The sequence below is a fragment of the Grampus griseus genome, assembly GCF_964374135.1.
Source record: "Grampus griseus genome assembly, chromosome: 11".
In the NCBI taxonomy this organism is placed as follows: domain Eukaryota; kingdom Metazoa; phylum Chordata; class Mammalia; order Artiodactyla; family Delphinidae; genus Grampus; species Grampus griseus.
This window is the reverse complement of record NC_139005.1, coordinates 38,768,521-38,795,620: the sequence shown is the minus strand read 5'-3', so window position 1 is coordinate 38,795,620 and position 27,100 is coordinate 38,768,521. Positions and strand designations below refer to the sequence as shown.

General features: G+C 48.6%; 1 protein-coding gene across 2 annotated transcripts; it reads right to left on the bottom strand.

Annotated features, from left to right (window-relative positions):
- Positions 1-952: 952 nt before the first annotated feature.
- Positions 953-26,531, bottom strand: PFKM (phosphofructokinase, muscle). 2 transcript variants are annotated; one of them, XM_082665301.1, is made up of 23 exons: positions 26,426-26,531; positions 23,193-23,285; positions 15,604-15,677; positions 14,673-14,750; positions 12,863-13,052; positions 12,469-12,634; positions 11,659-11,703; positions 11,131-11,239; positions 10,923-11,018; positions 10,568-10,660; positions 9,859-9,984; positions 8,712-8,776; positions 8,118-8,181; positions 7,221-7,370; positions 6,054-6,124; positions 5,614-5,701; positions 5,380-5,532; positions 4,719-4,883; positions 3,680-3,741; positions 3,345-3,456; positions 1,928-2,027; positions 1,743-1,848; positions 953-1,501 (listed from the first exon to the last, which is right to left on the bottom strand). In XM_082665301.1, the coding sequence occupies exons 2-23, from the start codon at positions 23,275-23,277 to the stop codon at positions 1,357-1,359; spliced, it is 2,343 nt and encodes a 780-aa protein (XP_082521427.1). In that variant the 5' UTR covers positions 23,278-23,285; positions 26,426-26,531; the 3' UTR covers positions 953-1,356. The 2 variants fall into 2 exon arrangements, with proteins under 2 accessions (XP_082521427.1, XP_082521428.1); XM_082665302.1 differs by having other exon boundaries at positions 26,421-26,481.
- Positions 26,532-27,100: the final 569 nt, after the last annotated feature.

Here is a 27,100-nt window from a genome sequence, read left to right as displayed (position 1 = left end):
TTGCTCTGTGGCATGTGGTACCTTCCTGGACCAGGGCTCGAACCCATGTCCCCTGCATTGGCAGGCGGGTTCTTAACCACTGCGCCACCAGGGAAGTCCTCGGTCATTTTTTAGAACTGTTTTTAGGGTATAGCAGTTATACTTTGGACAGCCAGCAAAAGTGAAGTACTACAGATAATCCTTTCCTCCATCCCTTGTAAAACCTCAAACTTCCGTCCTGCTTCAGCAAGCAAGCGAGGAAACTGTGTAGGTTGGGAGGAATATGTACGCTTGTGCCAAGAGCCAGGATCTGATTATTGGAGACTAATCTCAAGCCTGGCATTGACAGGGAAGCGTTCTATCAACTGGGGGAACAGTCTGTAGTCCCAATCCTAAGAACCAACTGTATCACATGGATACTTGCTAATGAGGCAGTATGGGGCAGAAAACGAATTGAGCTGAGTAAGAACTGACAATTTTCCTAATCAGTATTTCAACCAACCCACCAAACTAGGTCCAGGACTGGGTGTCTCTATTTCCCAGGCGTTCAGGATGTACATGTCTCCCCACCGATGGTGTCTGGCTTTCATCGAGGAAGGAGCACAGGGGAAAAGTTGAGAAGGAAGAACCCTGTATTGTCAGAGGAAGAGTAGAGATTGGGGGATGGCTGGAAAATAGCAACGCTGGGTAATGGGTAGATGATCAAGAGGTGAAACACAACTTCATGCTTAAGGAAGACGGGAGCATCCTGTTGGCTGCAGAGGATGCAGGAGGGACTAGTTGCGGGATGAGGATAAGGACAGTGTCCTGTGCTTTAGGACCCTGTGTACAGAGTCAAGAGATGTCCAACAACAGAGAGAAGTACATGGGGTTAGCGCATGGGCTGCATTTTCCTAGGTGTCCGCTGGGCAGAATCTGGTGCTTGAGGCTGACAGGAATGCACTTGTGAAGATGATAACAGGAGAACCAAAAGCACAGTGACCAGTTGGCATTTATTAGTGTAGTTATGGTTTGTCACTGTCGTAAATGTAGTAGAGGAACCAAGACTTTGTTATCACAAAGAAATAAATAAAGCTTATTTTTAGGAAAATTCTAACCGAGTAACTGAAATCGAGCAGTAGCACTAGAGGAGCCCAGCCTCGTGTGACACATGAAGCTGGGGTAGAAGTCAGGATAAATTCTAACTACAAGGAGCTTACGCTTACTTGCCCCCTGCCCCAGCTCCCTGGCCAGAGCTGACCATGGCTGCAGTTACAGAATAAAAGGAAACCTAATTGAAAGTGAGCTGAGCTGAAACACTTGAGAATGCATGGACTTGGATCTATCAGGGTGAGCTGACCATGATCAGACGATCCGTTCCTCTCACTGCAAAGAGGTTTAGATGGCAGCTTCTCCGGACCGCTTCCGACTGACGTGCTCGAAGTGGGCGTGCTCTGAGGTATCCAAGTCAATCTCATACTTGGCTAGGATTTTGAGGATGGGCCTCAGCTTCAGCCACCACTGTTCCTTGGGGATGCGGTGCCTACAGAGGAACGAGGTAGATGATGATTTAATCTCTAGAACCCCAGTCAACTTCTATCAAAGCCTATGGGAAGAAGTTGAGCAGAAGAGGCTGGATTTGGGGCCTGGGCTGCAGATCTGAAGTAAGTACGACTACAGGTGTTACTCCTAAAAGAAAAGGACTGAAGAAGGTGAGTAGCTTGGGAAGGGTAGATCTCGAAACTACCGGGGAGGGAACCACCGCAGGAGGTAGAGGTACTCACTCAAAATCTGTCTGTTCCTTCAGCTCAGCCACGGGTTGAAAGACCAGGGCCCTCTTACGCATCCCCAGAACACAGCCCGAGTCTGGGGTATTGGCAAAGATCCGCCCTGCAACAGGGATGGTCAGTCAGCTTCTATACTGGGAACCAGCTTCTAGGAAGGGGGCTCACCCTCTTACCCCACCTACCATTACGGTAACTCTCTTTGATTTTCCCAGACATCCAGTTCATAGCCTTTGCACCCATCTTAGTGGCAAAATTCCTGTCAAATGGAGTTGGGCTCCCACCCTGGAAAAAGAATCATAAAAATTACACGGGGAAGGACTCTAATGAAGTGGCAGACAGATGGGAATACACAGAGGAAAGTTTATAACCAGAAAGAGGAATCCGGAAGTCTAACTGTGAAAGGAAATCCTGAAGCAGGGCCGGGAGCCAGGGCAAGCTGGCCTGGTGTATTTGGCCGTTCACCAGACCTCAGAGTAACTAATCAGTACAAGGGGATGACTGGTCTCACAGTCGCCTCTTCCAGCTCCGTAGCTGCATGACCCTGTTCATTTCCTTCTAGTCTTACTGGCCATTCAGTCAATTCCCTGCCCCTCATTAGCTTAGCAGCTTCTGTCAGTCACCATCATCGATGACACAAGTGTTCCTTGTGACCCAATTTGGATGCTCTTGGTAGCACCTCAGAATAATATAAAACATGGTGCAGAGTTTCTCTGAACAAAGCAGAAGTGGGAAAATGGGAAGGAAGGAAAAACAGAAAATAGGTCGTCATACTTTATCCAATAGTACCCCATTCCTGCAGGAGCTGCTAAGCCCATTCAAACTGAGATAATGTGAATTCATCTGTGGGTATAGAAAGGTCAAAGGTCAATGCTTAAGAGGCATCTGTGGGGACATTTGGGATGGGGTAGGCCTCAGACCACTAGTATCATCTGTGAGTGAGGCCTGCCTTGGGTGGGGATTGAATGTGGGTGATAGAAAGGGATTCCTTTCCCCTTGAAACTCCAGAGATGGAGCCCAACCCTAGCAAGGTGCCTGTACTCATCTCACAGGTTCCCCACAAAAGGCAGCATACTATGGTGGCGAGAGCACTGGACCAGCTCATTTTGACCTCATTCCAGCTTGACTAGTGGCCCTGAAAAAAGCAGTTCTCCTCTGTGGCCTCATTTTCTTCATCTGAACCAGTGGTTCTCAACTGGAGACGATTCGGCCCCCCAGGGGACATATGGTAATGTCTAGAGACATTTTTTCAGTCGTACAAGTGAGGAGGGTGTGCTACTGGCATCTAGTGAGTAAGAGTACAGGATGCTGCTAAGTAAGCAATCCTACACCACACAGAACAACCACAAAGAATTTTCCAGCTCAAAATGGCAAGAGTGCCAAGGTTGAGAAACCCTGCCCTGAATAAAGAGGATGAACCACAGAATGTCTAAGGCCATTTCCAAGGTAAAGATTTCTGATTCTGTGACTGTAAAAGCCTGCAGGCCCACGCTCTGTGGCAGCCCCGATAGCCTCCAGCGGGTCGGAGACTACTGGGAGATTCAGTGACTGTTGGGGGTTATTTATGGCTGTCTGGTGACGGGCATGGCGTGTCTTCCGCACCTGCTGCATGTGGCCGAGCACATTCTTCCTGCTGTCGAAGATGCCCTTCCCCTCCTCAGAGTACAAGTTGAAGATGAAGTCAGTGGTATAGTTCTCATTGCACTTCTCATTCCTGCAGGAGAGACCGAAGCCTGTGCCGGGCATTGTCCCCCTCCCTCCACCCGCCTTCTGCCTTGGTCAGCTTTGCCCCTCCCGGTTCCATCTACCCCTGCGGCCAGGCGCTCTCCATTTGTATCCAGACTCCTCAGGGTGTCCCAGCCACGGATGCAGTCTGACTAGGGCCAAAGCCTGACTATTGCTTCTCTTCACTTAGGAGCAAACCGGGGATGAGGTACCTTAACACCAGTCCCCTCTTCACAGTTGTTTTCATCTTTTGTACCAGATGTTCCACATTCACCTGAAAATGAAACAAAATCCAAAGCCCGGCTGATAGTGGATCCGGCTGGGCAGGCTCATAGATCCCTTCTTCCCCTCCAGGCATCTGCAGGAGGGAGAGGGACAGGAAGAGGGCTATTTACAGCCCAGGGCCTGAACCGTGCCTAAGCCCTTTAAGAAGGTCAGTGCAGACTGAAATTAAGACTCCAGATGCGACAGGCAGAACAGGCAGAGGGAAAGTTGGACAAAGCGTGGCAACTGTCAGTTTTCGGCTCCTTCAGGGGTTTCCAGTTCTCCCTCCCTCAGAGGGCTGACCCTGCTCTCCGTGTAGGTCTCTAAACACGTTGCGTCCGGGTCCGTGTACAGCAGTGATTCACCCAGAAGCAGTCGCTTCATTGGGCTTTGAGTTGGGGGTGAAGGAGGGAAAAGGTCACCCTCCACTGCGGGCAGGGGTTGGCTGGGCCCTTGGATTAGGGAGTTCCCTCAGCCGGTGGCCCTCCACTTTGTGGCTCTTTTTCCTTCCAATGAACGGGGATCTTGGAAAACGAGGATCATAAAGGTATCCCCTCAAAAAATGGAATGAGGACTCCGGTTTGGTAGCAGGGGAAATCTGGTGGGGGTGGGGGGGTGGGCGTGTGACTTTCTCAGTCAGTTAAACCACCTACTCAAAGTTTAGAAAGGTTTTGTAACCTCACTAAACCTTTCTGATCTGTAATATGGAGATAATAGCTCCCTTGCATGTCTGTTATGAAAATAAAATGCAAAAACGCACGTAAAGTGCTTAGCTGCATACCACCCTTCAAACAAATGCTCAGTCACCAGGAGCAGCGGCCACGTACAGGAGGTTACACCAGAGAATGCCCGCCCGGTGCTCCTTCTAGGACTCCACACAGACCACACATCAGCTCTGTCCTCGCCTTGGGCTCGCACAGCTTAGGTCGCCATGGGGACAGTGGGGAGAGACTGGGGCGGGGAGAGGGGCTCTGGGTAGCCGTCTACCTGCAGGTCTCGAATGGTGAAGGGCTCCTCAAAAATATAGGCAGCATCGGCCCCGGCTGCCAGGCCCGCCATGGTGGCCAGGTAGCCGCAGTAGCCACCCATGGTTTCAATGATAAACACCCGGCGCTTGGTGCCTGCCGCTGACTGCTTGATGCGGTCACAGGTCTGCAAAGACAACAGGTCATAGAAAGACACGGTCAGGGGTGTGATTCTTGTCACTTTGCTGGCCCCTGCCATCACCGAACTCTGGAGCGACATCCTCCCCAGGCCAGCGGGGCCCCTACGCCTCATTGAGTGCTTGCCTTCCGGGACGGCAGGCACGTCTGCTAAGCACAGTGTGGAACTCCTCCCCTGGAAGGAAGCTGTCCCTACCCCTCCTGTTGCTCGGAGTAGGAGAACTAGGCTGTAGGACCTCAGAAAGGAAAAATCATTTGATATGCAGAGTACAGACGCCTTTCTAGGTGACAGGACTCAAAAGGCGTGGAGGATGGACACCATATGCACGGTTAAAGGCAGTGTGTGTAAATGCCGGGGCTTGAAGAAGCATTCTTCTAACACTGTGACTTGGTTGGTACAAAACAAGTGGCTCACTTTCTAGGCCCAGACTCGGTCCAGGGATTAGAGTCCTGGCCAGAGGCTGGGAAGCAGTGGTGGCCCTCACCATGCAGATGGTGTTGAGAGCCGTGTCGGTCCCCACGCTGAAGTCCGAGCCGGGCACGTTGTTGGAGACCGTGGCAGGGATGACCACAAACGGGATGCAGAGCTCGTCATACTGCTTCCTGCCCTCCATCAGCTCTAGGCCCCCCGTGTAAGCCTGAGAAGACGAGAGCAGCGGGGGCGGGAATGAGGGGAGAGGGAAGGTGGGGGCGGGGGGAACGGGGGTGGGGGCACTCACCTCAAAGCCCCCGATGATGACAAGGCCCTGAATGTTGAACTTGGTGATGTTGGCACTGATCTGTTCGAAGCTCTTCTTGGGTAGAGTTCTAGTTGATTGGGGCAGGGGGAGGGGAATAGAATTTGGGGAAGAGACAGCAAAATTGAAGGAGAGAAACGCTAGAGTTAGAAGGTACTTTGTTTATAGTTTCTTAACTTGTGCCCCCTTCCCTACCCCACTTTCTCATCCCCGTCCGAGGATACATGCTGGGGCTCTGAGTTGCCAGAGATGCTAAGAGATGTCTGGATTGGCTCGTCTGCCCCCATGAGGCAACTGTGAGCTTGTGGAGAGCGGACCCAGAGACAGCACTGGTCAGGCAGAGCCCGACTGGATGAACTGACGCCCGCGTGCCGAGGCCCGCCTTTCAGGGAGACGAGGAGGCGCTCCTGTAATGCACTGACCTTTTAGTTCCAAGTTTAGAACCACCTTGGCCAGTCCAGCCCCCAACATAGCTCCAGCCAGCCTCCTCGATCTGCAGGGAAAGGTTGCACAGGTCCACACGGTGGCCTGACACAACTCCTTCAGCTCTGACCCCGCCCCTACACCCACCCGCCCGGACAGAGGAACGCCAGGCACCAGCTTTTCCCACCTCACTCAACTTCCTCCCCTTTCTGCTCGTTCACAAATCTTAAGCGCCTTAGATTACACCAGGCCCTGTGCTGAACTCTGGGACAGAGAATTAAATCAGACGCGTTGTTTGCAAAGGGTTCATTTCAGCGGCCTGTTCCCACTGACCTAAAATTAAATACAGTAGTCCCCCTTTATCTGTGATTCCACTTGCCAAGCTTTCAGTTACCTGTGGTCAATCTCAGTCCAAAAATATTAAATGGAAAATTCCAGAAATAAACAATTCACAGGTTTTAAATTGCATGCTGTTCTGAGTGGTGTGATGAAATCTTGCACCATCCCACCCAAGACGTGGGTCATCCCTTTGCCCGGTGTGTCCACGATGTATATGCCACCCACCCGTTAGTACAGAAAAAACACATAGTATACAGCTGACCCCAAACAGCATGGGGGTCGGGTGCCAACCCTCTGCGCAGTCAAAAGTACACGTGTAACTTGACAGTCAGCTCTCACATCCACCGCTCTGCACTCGTGGATCCAACCAACCCCGGATCATATATTACTGCAGTATTTGCCACTGAAAAGTTCTGGGGACTTCCCTGGCGGTCCAGTGGTTAGGACTCGGTGCTCTCACTGCCGTGGGGCCAGGTTCAGGTCAGGGAACTAAGATCGCACAAGCCGTGCAGTATGGCCGCCCCCCCAACCAAAAAAAAAAAAAATTCTGCATGTAAGTGGGCCCATGCAGTTCAAACCCGAGTTGTTCCAGGATCAGCTGTACCTGGGGTTCGGTGCTATAGTGGTTTCAGGCATCCACTGGGGATGTGCCCCCAGCAGATAAGGGGGGACTACTGTATCTACTTCTGCTTGAACCCCAAGAGGAGAAAAAGGCAGTGAGGGATGGGGGAAGGTAAGAGAACAGGCAGGTCAGCCACTACACTTATCCTCTGCACCACTGCTCCTTGGCCCCAAAGTAAGCGCCCTCCTTCCTTGTATCCCTGTACCTGACCCTTGGCCAGGCCCTCGAAGCCGTCGTGTACAACCAGCACTCGGTTGCCCTGGATGAGACCGATTCTCACGGTGGAGCGGACGGCGGCATTCATGCCTGCGGCCGGGGCCCCCACGTTCATCACGGCCACTGTGTAAGAGCCACTCTGGAGAAGGAAGCAGAGGGGGAAAGGGGAAAGAGGGGACAGCAGTGGGGTGGGGGGACAGGTCAGTGAGGGGAGCTACACTCTGAGCCCCTTATGGTCCTGACAGCACACCCCTCCCCCAGGGAACGCCAGCACAGCCTGTCCCCTCCCCCATACGAGGGAAGCAAAAGTCTTCATCACAGATCAATAAATAAAGCTGTGCTCCCTGATCCCAGGTATCACTGCAAAATGAATAGGAGACCCTCCAGAGCAGTGTTTCCCAAAGTGGGATCCTTGGACCACCTGCTGTATCAGATCCACCCAGCGAGCTTGTTAACTCTGCATATTCCTGACCCTACCCCCATCTGAATCCCCTCTTGGGGGGGGGAATATGCATGTTTAATAAGCAACCCAGATAATTCTGGTATATGGTAAATATTAAGAACCACTACACCAATGGAAGAGGTGGCTCAAATACACTTAGATGTGATTATTCCAGATTTGCCCAGAGAAAATAATACATGAGCCTTCTTTCCCATTCCTTGCATGCTATCTTGTCAGCCTTAAACTGGATGTGGGTCTTGGCTCAGAGACCTTCAGGGCACTCTAAGAACATGGGCTTATATCTGGGGTGACTGAGAGAAAATTATCTTAGTGGGGTCTAGGACTCAGCACTGAAGATTACAGGCGGGCAAAGAAGTAGGTTGTGTGGATTGAGGGTAGCACTTCATAATGGGAGAATAAGGGAAGAGAGCAACTTGCCAGTACCTTAGATACTGGGGGTCTGACATGAGCCAGAAGCTTGTATACCTCCCAGTTGTTCATGAAGCTCCTAAAAAAGTACAGAGAGAGAGAGAGAGAGAGAGAGAGAGAGAGAGAGAGAGAGAGAGGGAGAGGAGAGAGGGAGGGAGGGAGAGAGGGGTGGTGTCTCCAGGCCATTCCCCAAGGCCAGCAGCCAAGGGGATCTGGTCTGAAGTTTTGCTCCCAGCGTGAAGTTCCACAGGGCAAACCTCTAAGGACATAACTGGGGCCGAGCAGGGCTTGGGCGGGGCTGCAAAGAGGCCACTAACCCACCAAACACTCCCTGAGCACTCTTCCCCCCTCGCCTAGAGAAACTTATGATCTAGCTGGGTCCACATATAGAAATGACAGACTATGGAAGGCTAAGGCCAGGGAGAGAATCCCTGGGCTGAACTGAGCCACCTGGTCATCTCACAACTAATTCTCAGAAGAAACTGCTGCAGAGACAATAAGAGGAGGAGAAAGCAGAAGCTCCTATTTGGGGTCTGGAGCTACGTCGATTTTGGGCTTCATTCTGGCATCTGATTTCTGTAGCTAGTGAGCTCCTGGTCATTTCCTCACCGGCCTCTCAGCTTCAAGGCTTCATCAAATCTCTTCTCTTCCATGGCCTTGGTCACGTCTTTGGTCTGAGGGAGAAGCACAGCAACAGTCAGACTCTAGCAGCGCTGGATTCCCATCCCACACTGAGACCCTGCTCATCTCTGGGCTTGTGACTGGATCCTGCCCATCCTGTACCCCACCTTTTCTATGCCCCCCAAACTTTCTTAGAAGAAGTATCTTTGTTTTTCCTTAATTTTCTGAGTAATGAGCAGCAAAAGAAAAGGGCTGGTTCTATGCTCTATTTATTCGAAGATGGGCAGAGTGGAGGAGTACACACAGATAAGATAGCATCCTCCTCCATTCCACACCCAGGGCCCCAGCCTCAGAGTAGCCTCTAAACTAATGACTAAATAAAACGATCCTGCAGATAACCAGTTAGGAGGAAAGGCTGATCCCTGCCATGTGCTTCCCAACTACTGCTTTCTGCTCTGCGAGCCACAGCTTCAGCTTGGGGCTTTTAGAGATACGGTTCCAGGCAAGGCTGGAGCCTGTCTGGGCTGTAGGTCATTAGGACTCCTAAGTCTCAGAGAGAAGCAGCCAGGAGACGGAGAGCCAGCCCTGAGAATCAACCGGACACCTGAGCTTCCAGCCGCAGCATCTGCCCTGTGGTATCAGAGGAGCGATTCCTCCGTAACTAGAGCCACCACTTCCTGGGCACTCAGCATCTTCCAGACCATTTACATGTCTTCTCTCCAGTCCTTATACTCACCCTCGAGGTGAGTGTTTCTTAGTAACCTCATATTGGTTCAGAGAAACATGTTCAAGGGAGAAATCAGAGAGAGGGATAAGCTACCCAGCCAGACCTCAATAGTATTCCCCTGCTTTTAATAAGTTTGGAGAGAGACTGCATGGGTCTCATTACTAGGTAGGATGCAGAGTTTCGCATCTTCTTTAGCGACATCTGGAGGATGGGAAAACTGAGGCTTAGGTAGAGAGGTGACAGCTCCTGCACAAAGCCCATCGTCTGCCTTCCCCACACGCCTCTCCCTGTGCTGCGCCACCTCTCCACCTGCCCCCGCCCTGGGAGCCTCGGCAGCTCCTCTCTTTCCCCATTAGCTCAGAGACGGGTTTGGGGATGGCAGGAAGGCAGGCTGGGGTCAGTACTCACCACCTGGACACACTCCATGAGGGGCAGGCGCACAGCCTGGTTACCAGAGAGGCTCACCACACAGGCTGGGGTGTCCGGGGTCCCCTCCAAGAGTGCCATCACTGCTTCCACACCCATCCTGCTGCCCTGCAGGGAGCAAAGACAGTCTGGTTCAAGCCTCCCCATCTAGTCTTGGCCTAGAGAACCTGGGCATTCAAGGCCCTTTCCAAATCACGAGTTGAGTTCCGCATTTAAGGACTGCGGCCAAGAACTCACTGGGCTTTACCTCCTGACCCAGATTTTGTCTAAAGCTTGATGACTCTTCATCCTTTTGCCACCTGAACCCCAAGGATTCTACCTGGTTCCAGAGAAACGTATCCACTATAGTAATCAAGGGGATTACTGGGGCTGAATAATATTCCCTTCCTGATGAAAGTAGGATAAGAGGGTACAAACTGAGTATCTGAGGTTAGATCTTAATACTTTCACTCATGCTCAAAGCTCTAAGATATCAGACCTTAGGGGAGCATATCGTTTCCCAACATTTTCTGCAACAAAAGAGAACTCTTGAGCACATGGGAATGGGTCAAGGGCCACTGCAGTCCAGAGTCTGGTAGCAGGGTGGCATGAGCAACGGTTGAAGCCCCTGTGCTGGTGAAGCACTGTCCTGCTGGGAAAGGACAGCAGGTTGAGGGTTCTATGGTGAGGACCCCAGAGCCCCATGACTTACCAGGATTCTGTCAAAGGCCGACGGTGTCCCGCCCCGCTGCACATGCCCCAAGACGGTGACCCGGGTATCATATCCCAGACGCTTGACCACCAGCTGAAGGGATCAAGGGAGGGGCAGAGAGAGATACAGAGTCAAGGACCTAGACCTAAAGTCAAGGTCCCTAAACAAGCAGGGACCTAGATAAACCAAGGATGACTTAGCCTCTTATCTTGTAATGATTCCTAGGTGGGAGGAAACCAGGGGGCAGGAAAGCTGGGGAGAGACGTGCAGGACTCAGGGGAGACTCAGAAACCACCAGGCAGTGGGGCCAGGATGGGTAAGGCGTCAAGGCCTCTCTGGCTCCTTTCATACTAACATTTTTGATGTCTTCTGAGCTGATTGGTTTCCCGTTTCTGTCAATCGCACCCTCAGCCACAATGATGATGTTGAGACGAGAACCACGGTTCCTGGTCTGGTCAAGAACAAAGGAAAAAATGGTCAGTGTTATGAAACTGCTGGACAGGAAAGGGATCAGCAGCAGAGCAGGGCGAGGGATTTCAAAGGGCGAAATAAGGTGCCGGTACCTCGCTGAGCCGGCGACACAGGTGCTCCTCCCAGTCATCATCTGGCGGACACTCAGGAATAAACACCCAGTCGGCCCCACAGGACAGAGAGGTGACAAGGGCCAGGTATCTGAGACAAGAGCCAGAAGCGTCGCGCCAGGAGCTACGCTCCACCAACAGCCTCTCCCGTTCCTGACAAGGCCTAGTCCCATAGCCACTGAAAGGTCTGAGGAGCCCGTTTCATTCTTGGGGCGAGGGGAAGAGCCCCACTGGTTCCGCTAATCAGCGGGATTCTGTCCCTGAAGAGCCCCTCTATCCATGCTCACCTGCCACAGCGGCTCCCCATCTCAGAGCGCTGTCTGCTTTTTCACACGCGCATGTGTGGGATGTAAGGGAGGCTGGGTGGAGATGGGGAAAGGCAGCCACCCCAAGAGGAGTGTGTACACCTCCAATCTGCCACCACTGGGAGGCCTCCCTGGACTCCCCGGGGAAGAGGAAAGGGCTATTGCCTGGTCCATGGCATAAACGAGTCAAGGTGGGGGATCTTACCCACAGTGCCGGCCCATCACTTCTAACACAAACGTCCTCTGGTGGCTGTAAGAGACAGACATAGGGCTTGCACAGTCCAAGCGGCCCTACGGCCAGGACCAAGCCCCCACCCACACTGAGGCCAAGGAACCTCTCGGCAAGATGCATTTACGCCGTGGGCTTTCTAGCAGGTCTCCTGAGACACTTGGAAGACGCAGGGTAAACACTTTAGCCACAGGGTGTCCCAGGCCTGAGAAAACACCACAGAAAAAGGTGACAGTACTGAGGCTCTGTGCCTGGGAAGGAGGGGGCCTGGGAAGGGAAGGAGCGAAGGGAAAAGAATCGGAGGGAGGACTCCACTAACCTTGAATCCTCCAGGACCAACCTGCAGGAGACTGTCACCCGCCCCGCCCTCCCGTTCTCCTGCACTGCTTCCCGAGTCCCTGCCCTTCTGAGCAGCGGCGTAATGGCCACTACTATCTCTGTGACACGGTTGGAAAGGTTTGGGGCTCCCTGGATTTGTCTCAGTCTGGAGACAAATCATTTAGACAAATCATTTTTAATCATTTAGGAGACCCCACAGGTATTAAAGACCTCAGAGCGACACATTTGGACAGTGGGTAGATAGTGGCCAGAGGCAAGTCTTATGGCATCTATAGAGCAGTGCAATTCAGTGCTCTAGGGATAATTTTTAGTTAAAAACAATGTTCTGGTCCCAGAAAACTGGTCACTGTAGTCACCATAGCTCAAGCACTTTCATCTTCTCTAGTCCCCAGCTGGTTGGTCTGTCCCAGCGCCACCCTCCCACGCCTCCTCCCACTGGGCCCTCACCTCTGAGCAGTAGTGGTGATGGCATCTACAATCTCTATGATCCGGTGCAGGGCAGAGTCAGTGCCAATGGTCATGTCAGTGCCGCAAAAGTCGTTGTCAATTGAGCCAACCAGACCCACAATGTTCAGGTACCTGGACTTTGCAGCCTCCTCCGCTGTGATCTTACCTGACAAGGGGAAGCAAAGCAGGAGGTACTGGGTGAGGTCCCTGGCATGCTAGGGAGCAGGTGACTGGAGAGGAAAGGGGCTGCAGCCAATGGCAGCTGTTGACAATGGCAGATAAAAGAGGGCAAAGACGGCCCTCTGTGTCTGGGCAACAATTTTCTTCCATGGGAGGGAAAGGGGTGTGTGTGTGCCCATACGCAGAAACCACACTCACGAGAGCAACGTCTCACCTGATTTCTGGAGGTCGCTCAACAAGTCACTCCACTCAGAGCGGAAGGTGTCGGCCCCGGTGAGGCTGCCGTCACCCCCAATGACGCACAGGTTGGTGATCCCGCGCTTCACCAGGTTGTGGGCAGCTCGGAGCCGGCCCTCTCGTTCCCGAAAGTCCTTGCACCGGGCGCTTCCAATCACCGTGCCTCCCTTTGGGGAAGAGGTGGGAGTCAGCTCCCCAGGTGACGCGGCCAAATTTGGGCTCAACACGCTAAGATTGCCCTATCTCAACGCTGTGATGGGCTGGCATCACCACGTGGCTCCCTAGGAAGTCCCCTGACATCCTGAACAGTCACTGGCCCCTTCTTTCGTGTGTGTGTGGTTTTAAAGTTTTATTCTTCATGAAAAGGATGAATGAAGTTCACATGAGTTTCAAATTCCGGAGTCACGAATACTGATGTTTAACTCTGTTGTCTGAGGGTACATGATTGTACAAGCTTAGCCATTAATAGAAGACATGCGAGTCTTGATTGCCTCAGACACGTTTCTACTTCATCTGCCTAACTCCTCTGACTGCATTCAAGATTGTTCACTTTATCTTAATTTTCAGCTTGGTTTGCATGGACCTACCCAGAGCTTTCCCTGTTTTTAACCTCCTTGTAGTTCACTGAGTTGGTTTTTGTTTTGTTTTGTTCTGTTTCTGGCCCCTTCTAAAGGAAGGCGAGATGGTGCTGGCTGAAGTATCACAGGGTCATTCCCATGTTCTGCTACACTTCTTAGAAGACTGCTAAGATGGGCCCATTCCACTGAAGGCTTTGTCACTGTGACTGTCCTAAAGAGAATTAGGAATACACACGTATCTGTAGGCTTCTGAAATAATCTCCATCTTTCTCATCTTACACGTGTAAGAAGCAGCAGCAGTGACTTCAACAGGGACAAGGCACCGCTAATCCTTTCCCCTTTGCGCCTGGGGATCTGTGTGCTAGTGGGAGGAGCCACAAGACCCAGGCATTCACAGGAAAAACTGCTCTGAATATGGAAAGCCCTAAATCCCCAGGAGCTTGTAGACACCCCAAGAGAGGAAAGTACACTTAGGGTTTTCACAAATCATATGAACTCCTGGCATCCATGACTTCAGGGGTATTGATGGAGAATCCTGGCTCATTCTCAGACTGCTTTATGAAGGCACCATTGCCTGTATAAAACCTTCACAAAGTGCTGCTCATTAAATTTCTTCCCATGGATTTTTTTTTAGGGGATTGAGGTAAAGAATGAGGATACAAATGTAATGTGCAGATTTTTCAGTAAATCAGAAGATGAGTATAGAATGACGTAGAGAAAGTAGCAAAAAGGGCTGTGGATACAATAGAAATCATCTTAGATTCTTCTTTAAACTCTAAAACGCTCTCTCGGTTCCTTCCTTCCTTAAAAGGTCTGGTATCAGGTCACCTCATCGCCATCACATGAGGACTGGCAAACTTCAGCTCTACTCTGGCTCTGGCTCCAGTCCTCTGGTGAGGTTATTTTCAGGGCCTGACCTTCCCTGTGAGTAGGACCTGTTACGTGCCAGTTCCTCAAGTCTTGCCTCTGACCTTTCTATAAAGAGCAAAGTGTCCTGTGATCACACCCCCAATCCTCCATCCCGCCCCAGGAAACCAGGGTGATGTTTTCAAATGTAAAGAGTAAAGGACAAACATAGCCCCTCTCTGGTCACAGAATCCTTTCTTATCAAACCGCATGGCAGGGAATTCAGGAAACCACGAGCCCCAATCCAAGTAGGGGTGAGACAAGAACAGGACAAACACGGGACAGGAATCCTCTGGAACATACCAGCTGAAGCATCATCGAAACACTCTCCCAGGTGGCTTCCCTGATGTTATCTCCACCATCCACCAGGCCTTGATAACCCTGTGGGGTACATTACACCCATTCAGCCTCTGTTAGGCTTCCCCCAAACCCCCAGGATTAAGACCAAGTCCCTGGGAAGAGGTTCTCTGAGAATCAAGTCACCCATCCCACCTCCCATTACTGACGCCTGGGTGCTCCTGAGAATAACACAGTCCAAGGAAAGAGACGTCAGCTTTTTCAATACCCTCTTCTAGTTTCTCTCATTCTCTAAACATCAGAATGCTCTTCCTAATATCTGATCTTGATTCCTCTTATTTTTGGTTCATCCCATTTCCTCCCAGGGGAACTAGATGACAGATGGTTTTGATAACCAAAAATGGAGGAAGAAAAGAAGGGTACGTTGGAAGGAGAAAGGGAGATAAATGTGACTTGAAAAGATAAGAGACTATAACGTTTGAGAGAAGAAAGGCAGACAGACCTTATGGAAAGAAGAGTGGATAAAGGATGAGAGGAAAAGGAGAGGAGGGAACCAAAGAGGACTTAGAACCTCAGAAAGTAAGGCAAACTGCAGAAACACAGTGGGACTCTAGGGCTCTGTCCCTCCTAGGGCTCTGTCTCTGGATGTATTGAATTTGCTGTGAAATACTAATGCATTTCACCTTCTCTTGGGGGAAGTAAAGGGAGGACAGAGCTACTTCTTACTTTAAATCGAATAGGCAACACGAGGACCCAGCCTGCAGATCCTTGGGACCCACCGTCATTACTGGAGCCCCGAGTGGGGAGGGGTGACTTGTGAAGACAGGGAACCAAGACTAACCAGACACAGCAACGTAACTGGGAGGTAAGGAAAGAGGGTGGGGAGGGGGAGGAGAAACCAGAGAAAGAATAATGGGGAGCAGAGCAGAGAACCAACCTCATGGACAAAGAAGACACGGGCACCAGTATAGATGCCAACTCGAACCACAGCCCTGACAGCAGCATTCATACCTGCAAGGAGGAAAGTGTCAGAGAGAGGTTATCCTAAGAAACGCAGTCCTGGACTCTAGGATCTGAGACAGTCCTTTTCTAAGGCTTTTCTCTGAATCTAGAATCCTCTCATCCAATTCTTCTGGCCTCACCACTAAAGCTGAATTACTTCATTCAATGTTAATATAGCACAAGTTACCTCCATTCCTCTCCCCTCCCCCCCAAACCCCATCTTTCCTAAGACCTTTCCTTGCCAGGGCAATCTGGGGGATAATAATCCTGAATGCTTATTGTGGGGCTAGATGCTGCTAGATGCTTGTCGATCGCCAACTCATTTAATCCTATCCACAGCTCTGGAGTTGCCTCCATTCTACAGATTTGGAAACTGAAGTTCAAAGAGGTCGAGGTCACAGAGCTGGGACGAGCTCAGCTTTTAATCCAAATCCTAAATGTCTCAACCAACACTGCTGACCTCCATGCTAATCCCAATGTCTGTACGAGGCTTTTCCTTGCCTTCTGCATTGAATCTAGGTATCCAGCTTGTATAGGCTTTTCAGGACAAAGACATGGCTCTATGGGCTCAGTGACCTGACCATTCACAAGCTGTTCTTGAGCACAACAATTACTGGCCGGCGGATTCTCCCAGTCTCCACACACACACACAGCTTTTTAGTGTCATTGAGTTGGTGTATGTTCCAGTGTGCACCACACACTGAGATTCTCTGGCTCCCAAACTACCAGAAGAGGTTGTGACCGAGTGTGCAGACAGAATTTGTGGAGACTCTATGCTCTCCTTCTCCCGCACTGATCTTCTCCTGTGACCCTGTGTGTAACATGTGTATGAGGAACTTACAAATCACACTGCCAATTATTCTGTTTCCACTGGGAGAAACAATTAGGGATGAAACAGAGAGGAGAGCCTTTCCTCCTTTTCCCATGTGAGTACCATCCTTCTCCTAGTAGCTACTCAATGACAAGAACTCTCTCCCAAGAGTATGGGGAGGAGCTGACCTGTCTCAACACACAACACATGGTTGTGAAGACCTCCACAGTAGAAACGATGCCACTGCTTACTGTGCTCAGCACAGCCTCACTGGTGAGACGTTCCTGGGTCTTGATCCTGGCAACCCTGTCTTACCTTGTAATGTGAGGAGGCGATGCTGCGATGGATCAGCTTCCTGTGAACCACTTTAATCACCCTCCCTCAGATACCCCTGTATACATTACACATTTTTTGTTTCAATCTAAAATCTATTCATAGGGTCCTTAACCCTGCCTGGGGAAATATCATATACCAGTGAGCACTAGAGAAGTCAGTAACTGGAAAAGTCTGCAGCAGCAGACTAAAATCCATGACAAACTACTGCATTATCCAAAGCTATCTGGAATGGAATAGAATCAAAAAGACCAGAATGTCTGTTTGGGGGGTTGGTTTGTTTGCAGGCTGACAAAGGTTGGTATTACATGGCGACAAGATCCAAATTAAATTGAAGGTTCATTCACTTACTGAACAAATATTTATTAAATACCTCTCATGCTCCTGACACTATGTAGGCACTGGGTATGCATCACGGAATGATAGAGAGTCTGGGGATACAAAGATAAAGGACTCAGGAATGGTCCTCAAGACTTGGGAAGAATTATAGTGTTATTCCAAATTGGATCCATATGGAGGGGATTTGTACAAAGTGCAGGGGGGACAAGGAAAAGGAACATCTACGCTGCCAGGAGGAAGCCGGGGAAGGTGATACAGAAAACACAGCATTTGTCCTGAGGCCTAAAGGATAATTTCCTTTCAAATCTTTTTGCTAGGTGGATGAATTTGGGGAGCGTGTTATAGACAGGAGGAATAGCACAAATAAAGGTTGAGGGTCAAGAAATAACCTTAGGAAATTCAGTATTCTAAAGAATGAAATGTAAAATGATGGCGAGATGAAGCTACACAGATGGGCAGGCACCTGTGTGCCCAGTGAGGAAGTCTGGCTTTTATTCTGAAGGCCAGGGCTTGACTGGGGATCCATGGGTGATAGTTTCAGGGAATCCATGAACCCCATGAAACTATATGAAAATCTTTGTGGGCACAGGCATTTCTTTTGGGAGAAGGTCCACAACTTTCATTTGATTCTTTTTTTTTTTTTTTTTTGGCTGCACCGCATGGCATGCGGGATCCTAGTTCCCCGCCGGACCTGGGATCAAACCTGCAGCCCCTTCAGTAGAAGTATGGAGTCTTAACCACTGGACCACCAGGGAAGTCCCTCATTTGATTCTTAAAGGGGTCTGTAACCTTAAAAAAAAGTTGCAAGCAACAGAGAATCTTTGAAGAACTTTGAGAGCGGTGGGACATGATGAGATTTAAGTATCAGAAAGATCACTCTGGCAGCAATGTGAAAGACAGAATGAAAGAGGTGACACTAGGGTTAGATGGCAGCCTAGACAAAAACAATGAGGGCCTAGACTGGGAGAGTGGCATTTAGGACAAAACAGAGATACTGGACAAGAGATGCCTAGGAAACAGAAGCAACAGGACTTCCATCTAATCGGCCATGTGATTAGATTTCAAGGTGTTGGAGAGGAAGGAGGAGATGTCCCGTGACTGGCTTAGGCCACGGGGAAAACGGTGGTGCAGTTAACTGAGCAGAGGCGGCTTTTGGTTCGGGAAGGTAGGGGTGGGGGTGATATTTATATTTGGATCTGTTGAGTTTGAAGTTCTTGTGGAACATCGATGTGGACTTGGAAGAGACTGTCTCAAGAAAATATGTAAAATTAGAAGGGAAAAGGGCAAGGAATGGAACCCTGAGGAAAACCAACATTGAAGGAATGGGCAGAGAAAGAGGAGTTCCATGATGAAAACTAACACTAACACTAACTAACACTAAACTAAAACTAAAACTAACATGATGAAAACTAACAGGGGTTCCATGATGAAAATTAACTAGCAAGAAAGGCAAGAGGAGAACCAGGACTTAGCAATGTCTTGGAAGCCAAAGGAGACAGTTTCAAGAAGTGGGAACATTGCCAAATGCATCTGATAATTGATCTAAGGTGAGGATGAGAAGGTTGGGCTTGCCAACAAGAGGTCATTGGTGAGCAATGATGTCAAAACTTACCTCATACCGAGTGACGTAAGTCAGAAAGAGAAAAACAGATACTGTATGCTAACACATATATATGGAATCTTAGAAAAGAAAAAAAGAAGGTTCTGAAGAACCTAGGGGCAGGACAGGAATAAAGACGCAGACATAGAGAATGGACTTGAGGACACAGGGAGGGGGAAGGGTAAGCTGGGACGAAGTGAAGAGAGTGGCATGGACATATATACACTACTAAACGTAAAATAGATAGCTAGTGGGAAGCAGCCGCATAGCACAGGGAGATCAGCTCCGTGCTTTGTGATGACCTAGCGGGGTGGGATAGGGAGGATGGGAGGGAGACGCAAGAGGGAGGGGATATGGGGATATATGTATATGTATAGCTGATTCACTTTGTTATAAAGCAGAAACTAACACACCATTGTAAAGCAATTATACTCCAATAAAGATGTTAAAAAAAAAAAAAGAAAACTTACTTATGACATCACTAAGGCAAAGCCCCATGAAGTCTAGAAGTCTAATTGAAGGACTTAAACGAATCAAAACAAAAATCTGTAAAGGAAGGGGGCTTCTCAGAAGCTTTAGGAAAAGCCTGTGTGTATGAAAAGGTTAGAGTCAACACAAAGCCATCAGTGCTTTAGGGAAGATGAATAAACTCAAAAAGATCAGAACAGATACGAAACTATTGTTTGTTTATTTATTTTCTAGACTTTCACAAGGCCTATGGAATTCTCTTTCGGATACCTGGAGTCCCGGAGTATATATCTGTAATCTTAAGAAGTAAGGAAAAAACCTTCTGAAACATATAGGCTGGAATGCTGTTTCCTGCTCTGGATGTGAGCAAGAGTAGGGGAGAAAACATTTAAGGAAAACAAATCACTTAAAAGGTTTTAAGTGTAAAGCAAACAACAGATGGTGGACAGGAAATATCCAAATCCATTGGGCAGAAGAGAAATCCCATAAGAAGATTCTCTTTTCTCCTCCCTCTGCCTTCTCACTTCAACCGTATCAACCTCCAGAGGTCATCCTTCCTGCCTCTGAATTGGATATCTGAGTGTTTCCCTAGAAATCAAGTTTTAGGACCCCTTTTGTGCCTCTGTGCCTGTGTCTCAAACCCCTAGTTCCCTAGAAATCACAGACTGGGCTGTATAAATAGCTTACACTAGAAAGTCCCAGCAATTCTTTTTTTTTTTTGCAGTTCGCGGGCCTCTCACTGTTGTGGCCTCTCCTGCTGCGGAGCACAGGCTCCGGACGCGCAGGCTCAGTGGCCATGGCTCACGGGCCCAGCCACTCCGCGGCATGTGGGATCTTCCCGGACCGGGGCACGAACCCGTGTCCCCTGCATCGGGAGGCGGACCCCCAACCACTGCGCCACCAGGGAAGCCCCCCCAGGAATTCTTTGGGCTCTCCTACTTAACATCACTGGCCTCTTCTGGTCCCAGGCCAGTCTTTGGCTGCTCCATGTTGCCCTAAATAACCCTCTATGAGCAGCTGTCTGACTTATTAGAAGCAAGATGAAGGATAAGATTACAGGCACCATCCAGTGGGTACTCTGGGTACAGCCAGGAGGGGCTCTGGAGAGCATCAGACGCACATACTTTGGAGTCTCCAATTACAGCCTGTTGGGAAGAGGCTTTAGGGAGAACTAGGGGTGATGGGCCTCTATGACATGAGATAGAAGAAGAAACAATGTATGACTTGGTCACTACCTTTTTGCTGAAAAGTTTCTTTCTACCCTAACTGAACATTAAATAAGAAATAAAGGACATGAGGAGCAAATGTTTGTTAGATGTGAATTATACTTTCTGATGGACATGCAATTAAAAATTGTAAATCCTACAACAGCAATCCAGAGAGGGAATAGAATCCTCCTCCTATGAACCTTTAAAAATAGGATAAACATGCATTTGGAATGGACTGCCTGTCTGGAGACAGAGGGATAGAGTAGATGACTGCGGTCCTCTCCAGCAGAATATGCCAATTTCATAAGGCCAAATGTAGCATGGTTTTAAGAGGACTGGACCACTTCTGGGCTGGAAAGGGAGTTAGGATTTGGTATCTAATCAGCCCAGTTTCTGAGTTCAGGATGTCTGATTCCTGGCCACTCTTCTACTTTAAGAGGTTACTAGCCTTGCTAAGTTCAGGGAATGACAGAGCTGAGGCCCCTCTTGATCTTACAGAGCCCAAACTCACTTTCCCATGTGTCCCACAGCCTCTAGGGAAAAACCTTTCTGTGCCCTTTCCCTATGAGAACTAGGGCCCCTCAAACCCATCTCCAGGAAGGTCACTTATGCATTTGAGCTGCTCTCTCAGTTGGGACCTCTCAGCCCTACTTTGAGTTTTCTGTTTTGCTTCCTTCCTCCCTAGAATTCCATCCTCTACCGCTCTCAGTCCCTACTGACATGCACCTGTGATGTTATGGGGATTCACAGTGGGGTGTTTCCCTGGGTACACTGTGCCTGTCACAGAATCCCATAGGCGTCAGTCCAGTTGGGCCCTCCAGAAATGAGCTTATCAATAGCCCCTGCCTCCACAGAAGACGATCCTTCCCTTAAAGTGGGTGATGGGCATCTCTAGAATAAGAGGGTCTCTCTGCTCAGGATCAGAAGCTGAGAGGGCTCTGCTGCTCTTGGACCCACATTAAATCTTAGATTTTTTTTTTTTTTTAGCCTCTTTCCCTTTCCAGGAAGCTCTACTTTTTCATAAATGCAGAACTCTGTGTGCTCCATCTGGAGTTTTTAGCAGGCTCTCACTTCCCCTAACCTGACAATCCAATTCCACAGGCCATCCTACCAAGGCTTTAGGATCAACACTCAGAGTTCCTGTTGAAGAACTCATTATTGGCATGGGATTCTTTGCAGGAGAGGAGAGAGAAGCAACAGAAGCCAGGGCAGCAGTGTCTACAGCCTCAAGGAGGGCTCTGCATTCCTAACCTGGCTCCTATTCCTAAACTCAGGCCTCTGTGCCCTCCTTCCTGTTTCCTCATTAGAGCGTTCTCCTGTTCATAATACATATCACAGTTATAAACATTAGTTTAAAATATACTTAAAGTCTCGCTTAACTAATATACTAATAAGAAGGATCATAAGAGCAAAGATGGTGTGTGACTTTTCCACTGATGTAGCCTTAGTGCCTACCATCCTGTTTGGCACACAGCAGATGCTCAACAATTCACTTTTTATTTAATTAGTAATGCATTTATTGCATCATGTACTATTCTAAGCACTTTACTTAAATGAAGAGTTCAGTTTCTTGAAATCTATCTTTTTCATGAACTTTTCCCTGGTTAATCCAACCAACGCCTATCATTTCATTACGTAAGTGGATTCTACTTGGTTAAGACACACTTGATTATTTTTATTTATGTGCCTTACGTAAGAATTCTAGTAATGTATGATATCTTTCCTCATTAAAGTTCCCGAAGGAAATCAACTTCTCCACAACACACAGGACAGGGCACTATACAAAGTGGGTGCTTGACACAAAGTCTAGGAAAGCCTAGGGAGAGTGGAGCAGAGGGAAGGGGAGGCTAGCTGAGATCCCCTTCTTTCTCTCTTTTTCTCATCACAGTCTCCATGTCCTAGTATCCCTTTCAAAGAAATTCTGCCTCTCTTCAACACATCACAAATTACGATATACAAGAACGTACATCAAAGAGGGAAAACAGTAAAAATAAATAAATAAATAAATGATAAATTGAGAAAAAAACACCACATCCCCTATCTGCCACTTCATCTTTCCATATACCTGATATTTCTGACTCCTAGGTTTCTTGGACTCAACCCAGAGACGGGTTCTCTCTGGCTTTGCTTTCTGCCCCACCCCCTTGGATATGTACTGATTAACTGCTGCTGTTCCATCTGTTCAAGGGTTAAAGGAATGGAAGGGGAAGAAAGGCCAGAGAATGACAGAATGACGCAGAAGTGTGCCTAGTAGAAGGAACTGTGCTGTAAGAGTGAGGCACCTAACCCTGGACAGTGCAGGAGCTCTGCAGACATCAGAACTGGTACCTGAAGATTCACTAGGGCCCACCAAATACCAATGCCAAATCTCCTCCTTTCCCCATCATTTCCAACGTACTTGAAGTGAATCCACCTACCGCCCCCTCAACAATTTTATCTCTTTAGTCTATTTCTTTCCAATGTTGCTTGAGAAAACACCAGTTTTCTAGGTACCAAAGGACCAAACGGTCCCAAATCTTCAGAGAAACTTGGAAAGATGATTTATGGAGACTTAAGTAAATAAAAGTGGAGCAAATGAAATCCAAAAGCACTTGTGGACTTAGACCTGACAGAGTTTTAGGGAAGCCCAAGATTCCAGTGTGAATCTACAGCAGGAGGATCTTCAGGAGGATAGTTCTGTTCTACAGGCTAGGGAAGTGAGGAAACTCAAGGCAGCCTCCAAGCCACGGCTTTCGTCTCCCCCCAAGCTGGGCCCTCCTCCTTACCTTGGGCATCACCACCGGAGGTTAACACGGCGATGGCTTTGCCAACCCCCAGGGTTTTGGCTGCATGGTGCTCTTCATGGGTCATGATCCACTCTAGAATTCAAGAGAATGGCCAGTTAAGACACAGCGGGATCAAGGTGCTATGAGCTCAGGGGATGATGGCGCTGTTAGACTGGCTACAGCCACCTCAGTCAGGCTCTCCCACTGCACTGAGTCTGAGCTTTGCAGCCTGGGATCTTTGGACTTCCTCCAGAAGACAGCCACACCCCACAGAGTGACAAGCTGAAATGTCACAGAAATCAAGCCCAAGACTGCAAAAATCCTCGCTAATCCCTCCCACCCCAATTGGAGCCTATTTGGAGAATGAGCTAAGGTCAAGGAGAAGGGTGGGTGACTGAACAGAAATAAGAAAGGAAAAAGTTAAGTTATCCTCAAAGATTCCTCCCTTTTAATGAAGGGAAGGGCTGTTGCAGCGGATAGGAATCAGATGAGGCTTGGGGCACTGAAAACTAGCAAAGTGGAAGCAGAAAAGCAAGGGCAGGGTGGGTTATGGTGAAGATTAGGGTCGGGTGTGATGGAATTGGGCTAAGCCAAAACAGGAGTTTGAGGTTATAGAGGCACATTGGAGCTCGGGCAAAATAATGGTTCAGGCTCAGGAATGGTTAGGGACTTTCTCTGGCTTTTCCCATCCCTCTCAGGGTCTCTGCCTCCTAAGCATCTCTTGATCCTTTATCTTCAGGCCTTGTTCCTCACACTAAATACTATCAAATGGGAAGAGTAACACAAAATCACTGCCACATATACACAGATATGTACACGTGACATGTGAACACCTTCATATTTTTGTCTTTAGGGCTTCTCTCTCTCAAAGGAAAACAAAAGACCTACTTTTGTATCCATAAAAATGCCAATGGAATCATCACTCTCCCAGTTATCTGGGCTAAAATCTGTTATTTTTTAAATTTATCTCCTCTTTACTCTCAGAATCAAAACGGTTACCAAACCCTATTATTCTTCCTTCTTATTATCTTCCCTTATCCTTCTCTTCCTTTCTGTCCTCACTGCCTCTTTCCACCTGAATTGCTTATTACAATAGCTGGTCTCCCTCTGCTTGTGCTTCCCTTCTCCACTCTATTTGAGACACAAAATAAACCTCCATGGGAAGGTCATAGGTCCCTGAGGCCTCGGTGGAGGGAGGATTCATTCACACCAACAGGAGCTGATGACCTTTAAATACAGCTCATGTTTCTGCTGTGAACCCAGGGCAATCAGGGTAGCTGCTGATAAAGACATAGGTCACATCCACATACAGATCCACACACATGCCAATAAAATACATGCAATGAGACACTCATGAAGAAAAACATACAGAAACACACATAGTGCTGTTAACAAACACAGATTCACAGACATGCTACATATAATCAGTGCTGACAGATAAACCCAAACTTTTTGGGTCGGCATTCAAACTTCCATGATCTAACTCTTGCCTAGAGTTTCAACCTTTGCTCCCATGAATTCTCTGCTCCGTTATCACCTGAACATTTCTTTGTTCCTCCCCACTTTTGTGCCTGTGCACACTGCATCACTTGTCCGGAAGGCCACCCTGGTTCTTTCCACAGATCAATATCCTACTCCATTATTTAAGGCCCGTCCTAGTCACATCCCTGTTAAACCTATTAAGCCCTCACTGATTACCACAGGTCAAGGAGGGCTTCTTTCTGGACCTCCTCTAATCACATATTGTCTGAAACCAGATCATTCACTTAGCACTTAATTACTACTTTATGTGATAGTTTAATTGCTTCTTACTTACTGGAAAGGTTGGACTAGATAAGGAGTCAGCAAACTGCAGCCCATGGGCCAAATCAAGCCCTTCTAATGTTTTTGTATGGCAGCAAACTAAGTCTTTACATTTTAAGTGGTGGAAAAAACAATTCCATGACATGTGAAAATTATATGAAATCCAGATTTCAGTGCTCATACCACTCACATTCTTTTGCATATTATCTATGGCTGCTTTTGTGCAGAAGAGATTATTGTGACAGAGACCTGATAGCCTGCAAAGCCTAAAACATTTACTATCTGGCCTTTAACAGAAAAAGTTTGCAGACACCTGGACTAATGATTGCTAAAGTCATTTCCCCAACTAGACTGAAAACTCCTTGGGGGGGGGGGGGGGCGGGTGGATCATGTTCATTTTTTAAACTCTCCCACGGCCTACCAAAGCCTAAAGAAGTCTATGCACATAAGAACAGGAGTTCAATAAACTCTTATCGAAAGCACTAGTGAACTGACAAACAACAGGAAATGCACACAAATATAGAAAAATTTTAAAATATGCTTGGATACAGATGTACTTCTATATTCCCTTACTTCTAACACATACAGATACAAATAGGACCTAAGAAAGAAGATAGTGACAAACAGTGAGAGGAATACAAACACACATAGATAGAAACACTCTCCTATTTAACCAGAGTGTTCCTGTGCAAATTTCTGCAGTTCTCAAAAAAAAGAAAGACTAAGTGGTTGCAAATAGGAAGGCAAAATTTTGGAAAGAAGAGAACAAAACATGTGAGTACTATGCTGATCCCTTTTTCCCTGAGTTTTTTTCTTCTCAGCCACTCTGGGAGCTCATCACTGGCAGAAACCCATACAGGGATCTTCCACCCACAGAGGCTTCAGTGAGGGAGAGAATTCATCATAAACGGGGAAGGTTAGGAGTGCGGACCGGCAAAATACAGCTCAAATTCTTCTTCTGCATCTCTATGTTATAGAAGCACCAGTCACAGATATGCAAGCAGATTCATGAATAAACAGATCAACAGTGACACACGTAGAAACAGATATGTTAAAACCTATATATAAAATCACAGGTGCGGAGATAAGCACGCGGGAGGGAGAAATACTGGAGTGGCAGCATTCTAGGTGCACTGATTTGAACTGGACGAGTGCCAGGGTAGGAGTCGGGCGGCCGAGGGCCACTAGGTCCGAATACCACCCACCCATCCGTGATTTCCAGGCAAAGGGGCAGTGCGTGCAAGCCGAGCGAAGGGGCTAGGATTCTTCACCCATCCCCCGCCTCAGCTCCTTCTTCTGATGCTATGCCACCTCTTTTTTTCCCTTCTGCTCCTTTCTGTTCTCCCCACCGCCTCCTCCCAGCACGCTCATTCCCACCTCGCTCTCAGCTTTCCCCCTCGCTCTTTACCCAAGGGCCCCTCTTGCCTTACAGTCTTAGCTCTCCTCCTCCCGGTCTTCCTTGCAGATTGTCCTTGGGGAAGGGGGGAGGGGAGCTTGGCGAACACGGGGAGGAGCCAGGTGGAGGCGACAGGGGAGGGGAAAGAGGAGAGCCTTTCCAGCCTCCACTAAGCTGATGCTGGCCCGGAGGCTCCGCCTCCTCCTGGTCGCTTTTCTCCTCCCCTTCCCCCTCCCGCTAAGAACACAGCTCAAATGTGACACCGGCTTAGTCTCTTCACTCCGCAAAGTGTTCTGGAGTCCCCGCATCTATCTCGGGAGCCATCAGCTCCTGTGTACAGTGGGAATCAGAATTTATTTAGTTGCTTCCCTTGTTATCATCAGAGACACTTTTTTTCCGAGCGGGGGCTGCCTGAGACTCCTTGCATTCAAACATCCTCCGCAGCCAATAATAAGCCTCCCTCTCTGGCCCTATCCATTGTCTCCCACCTCTATCACTCTTTGAACAAACATTTATTGCAAGTCTGTGTGCCAGGTTTTGTATTAGGTTCTGAGAGATGAAAAGACAAGTGAAACAGAATCCCTGCCCTTGAGGAACATTGATCACTGGTATTTTCTATGGAGGGACCTCAAAAACTCCTTTTACATTTACGTACCTTTCTCAGAGAAAATACGGAGAAGCTACCTAGGAATGAGAGTACTAAGAGGCA

Excerpts from the sequence above, each read along its gene's own strand:
- PFKM (XM_082665301.1), bottom strand. The coding sequence starts at position 23,277 with ATGACCCATGAAGAGCACCATGCAGCCAAAACCCTGGGGGTTGGCAAA. Across the intron at positions 11,019-11,130 it reads TGTGTCGCCGGCTCAGCGAG|ACCAGGAACCGTGGTTCTCG; the intron begins GTACCGGCACCT and ends GTTCTTGACCAG. Across the intron at positions 1,502-1,742 it reads AAGGAACAGACAGATTTTGA|GCACCGCATCCCCAAGGAAC; the intron begins GTGAGTACCTCT and ends GTTCCTCTGTAG.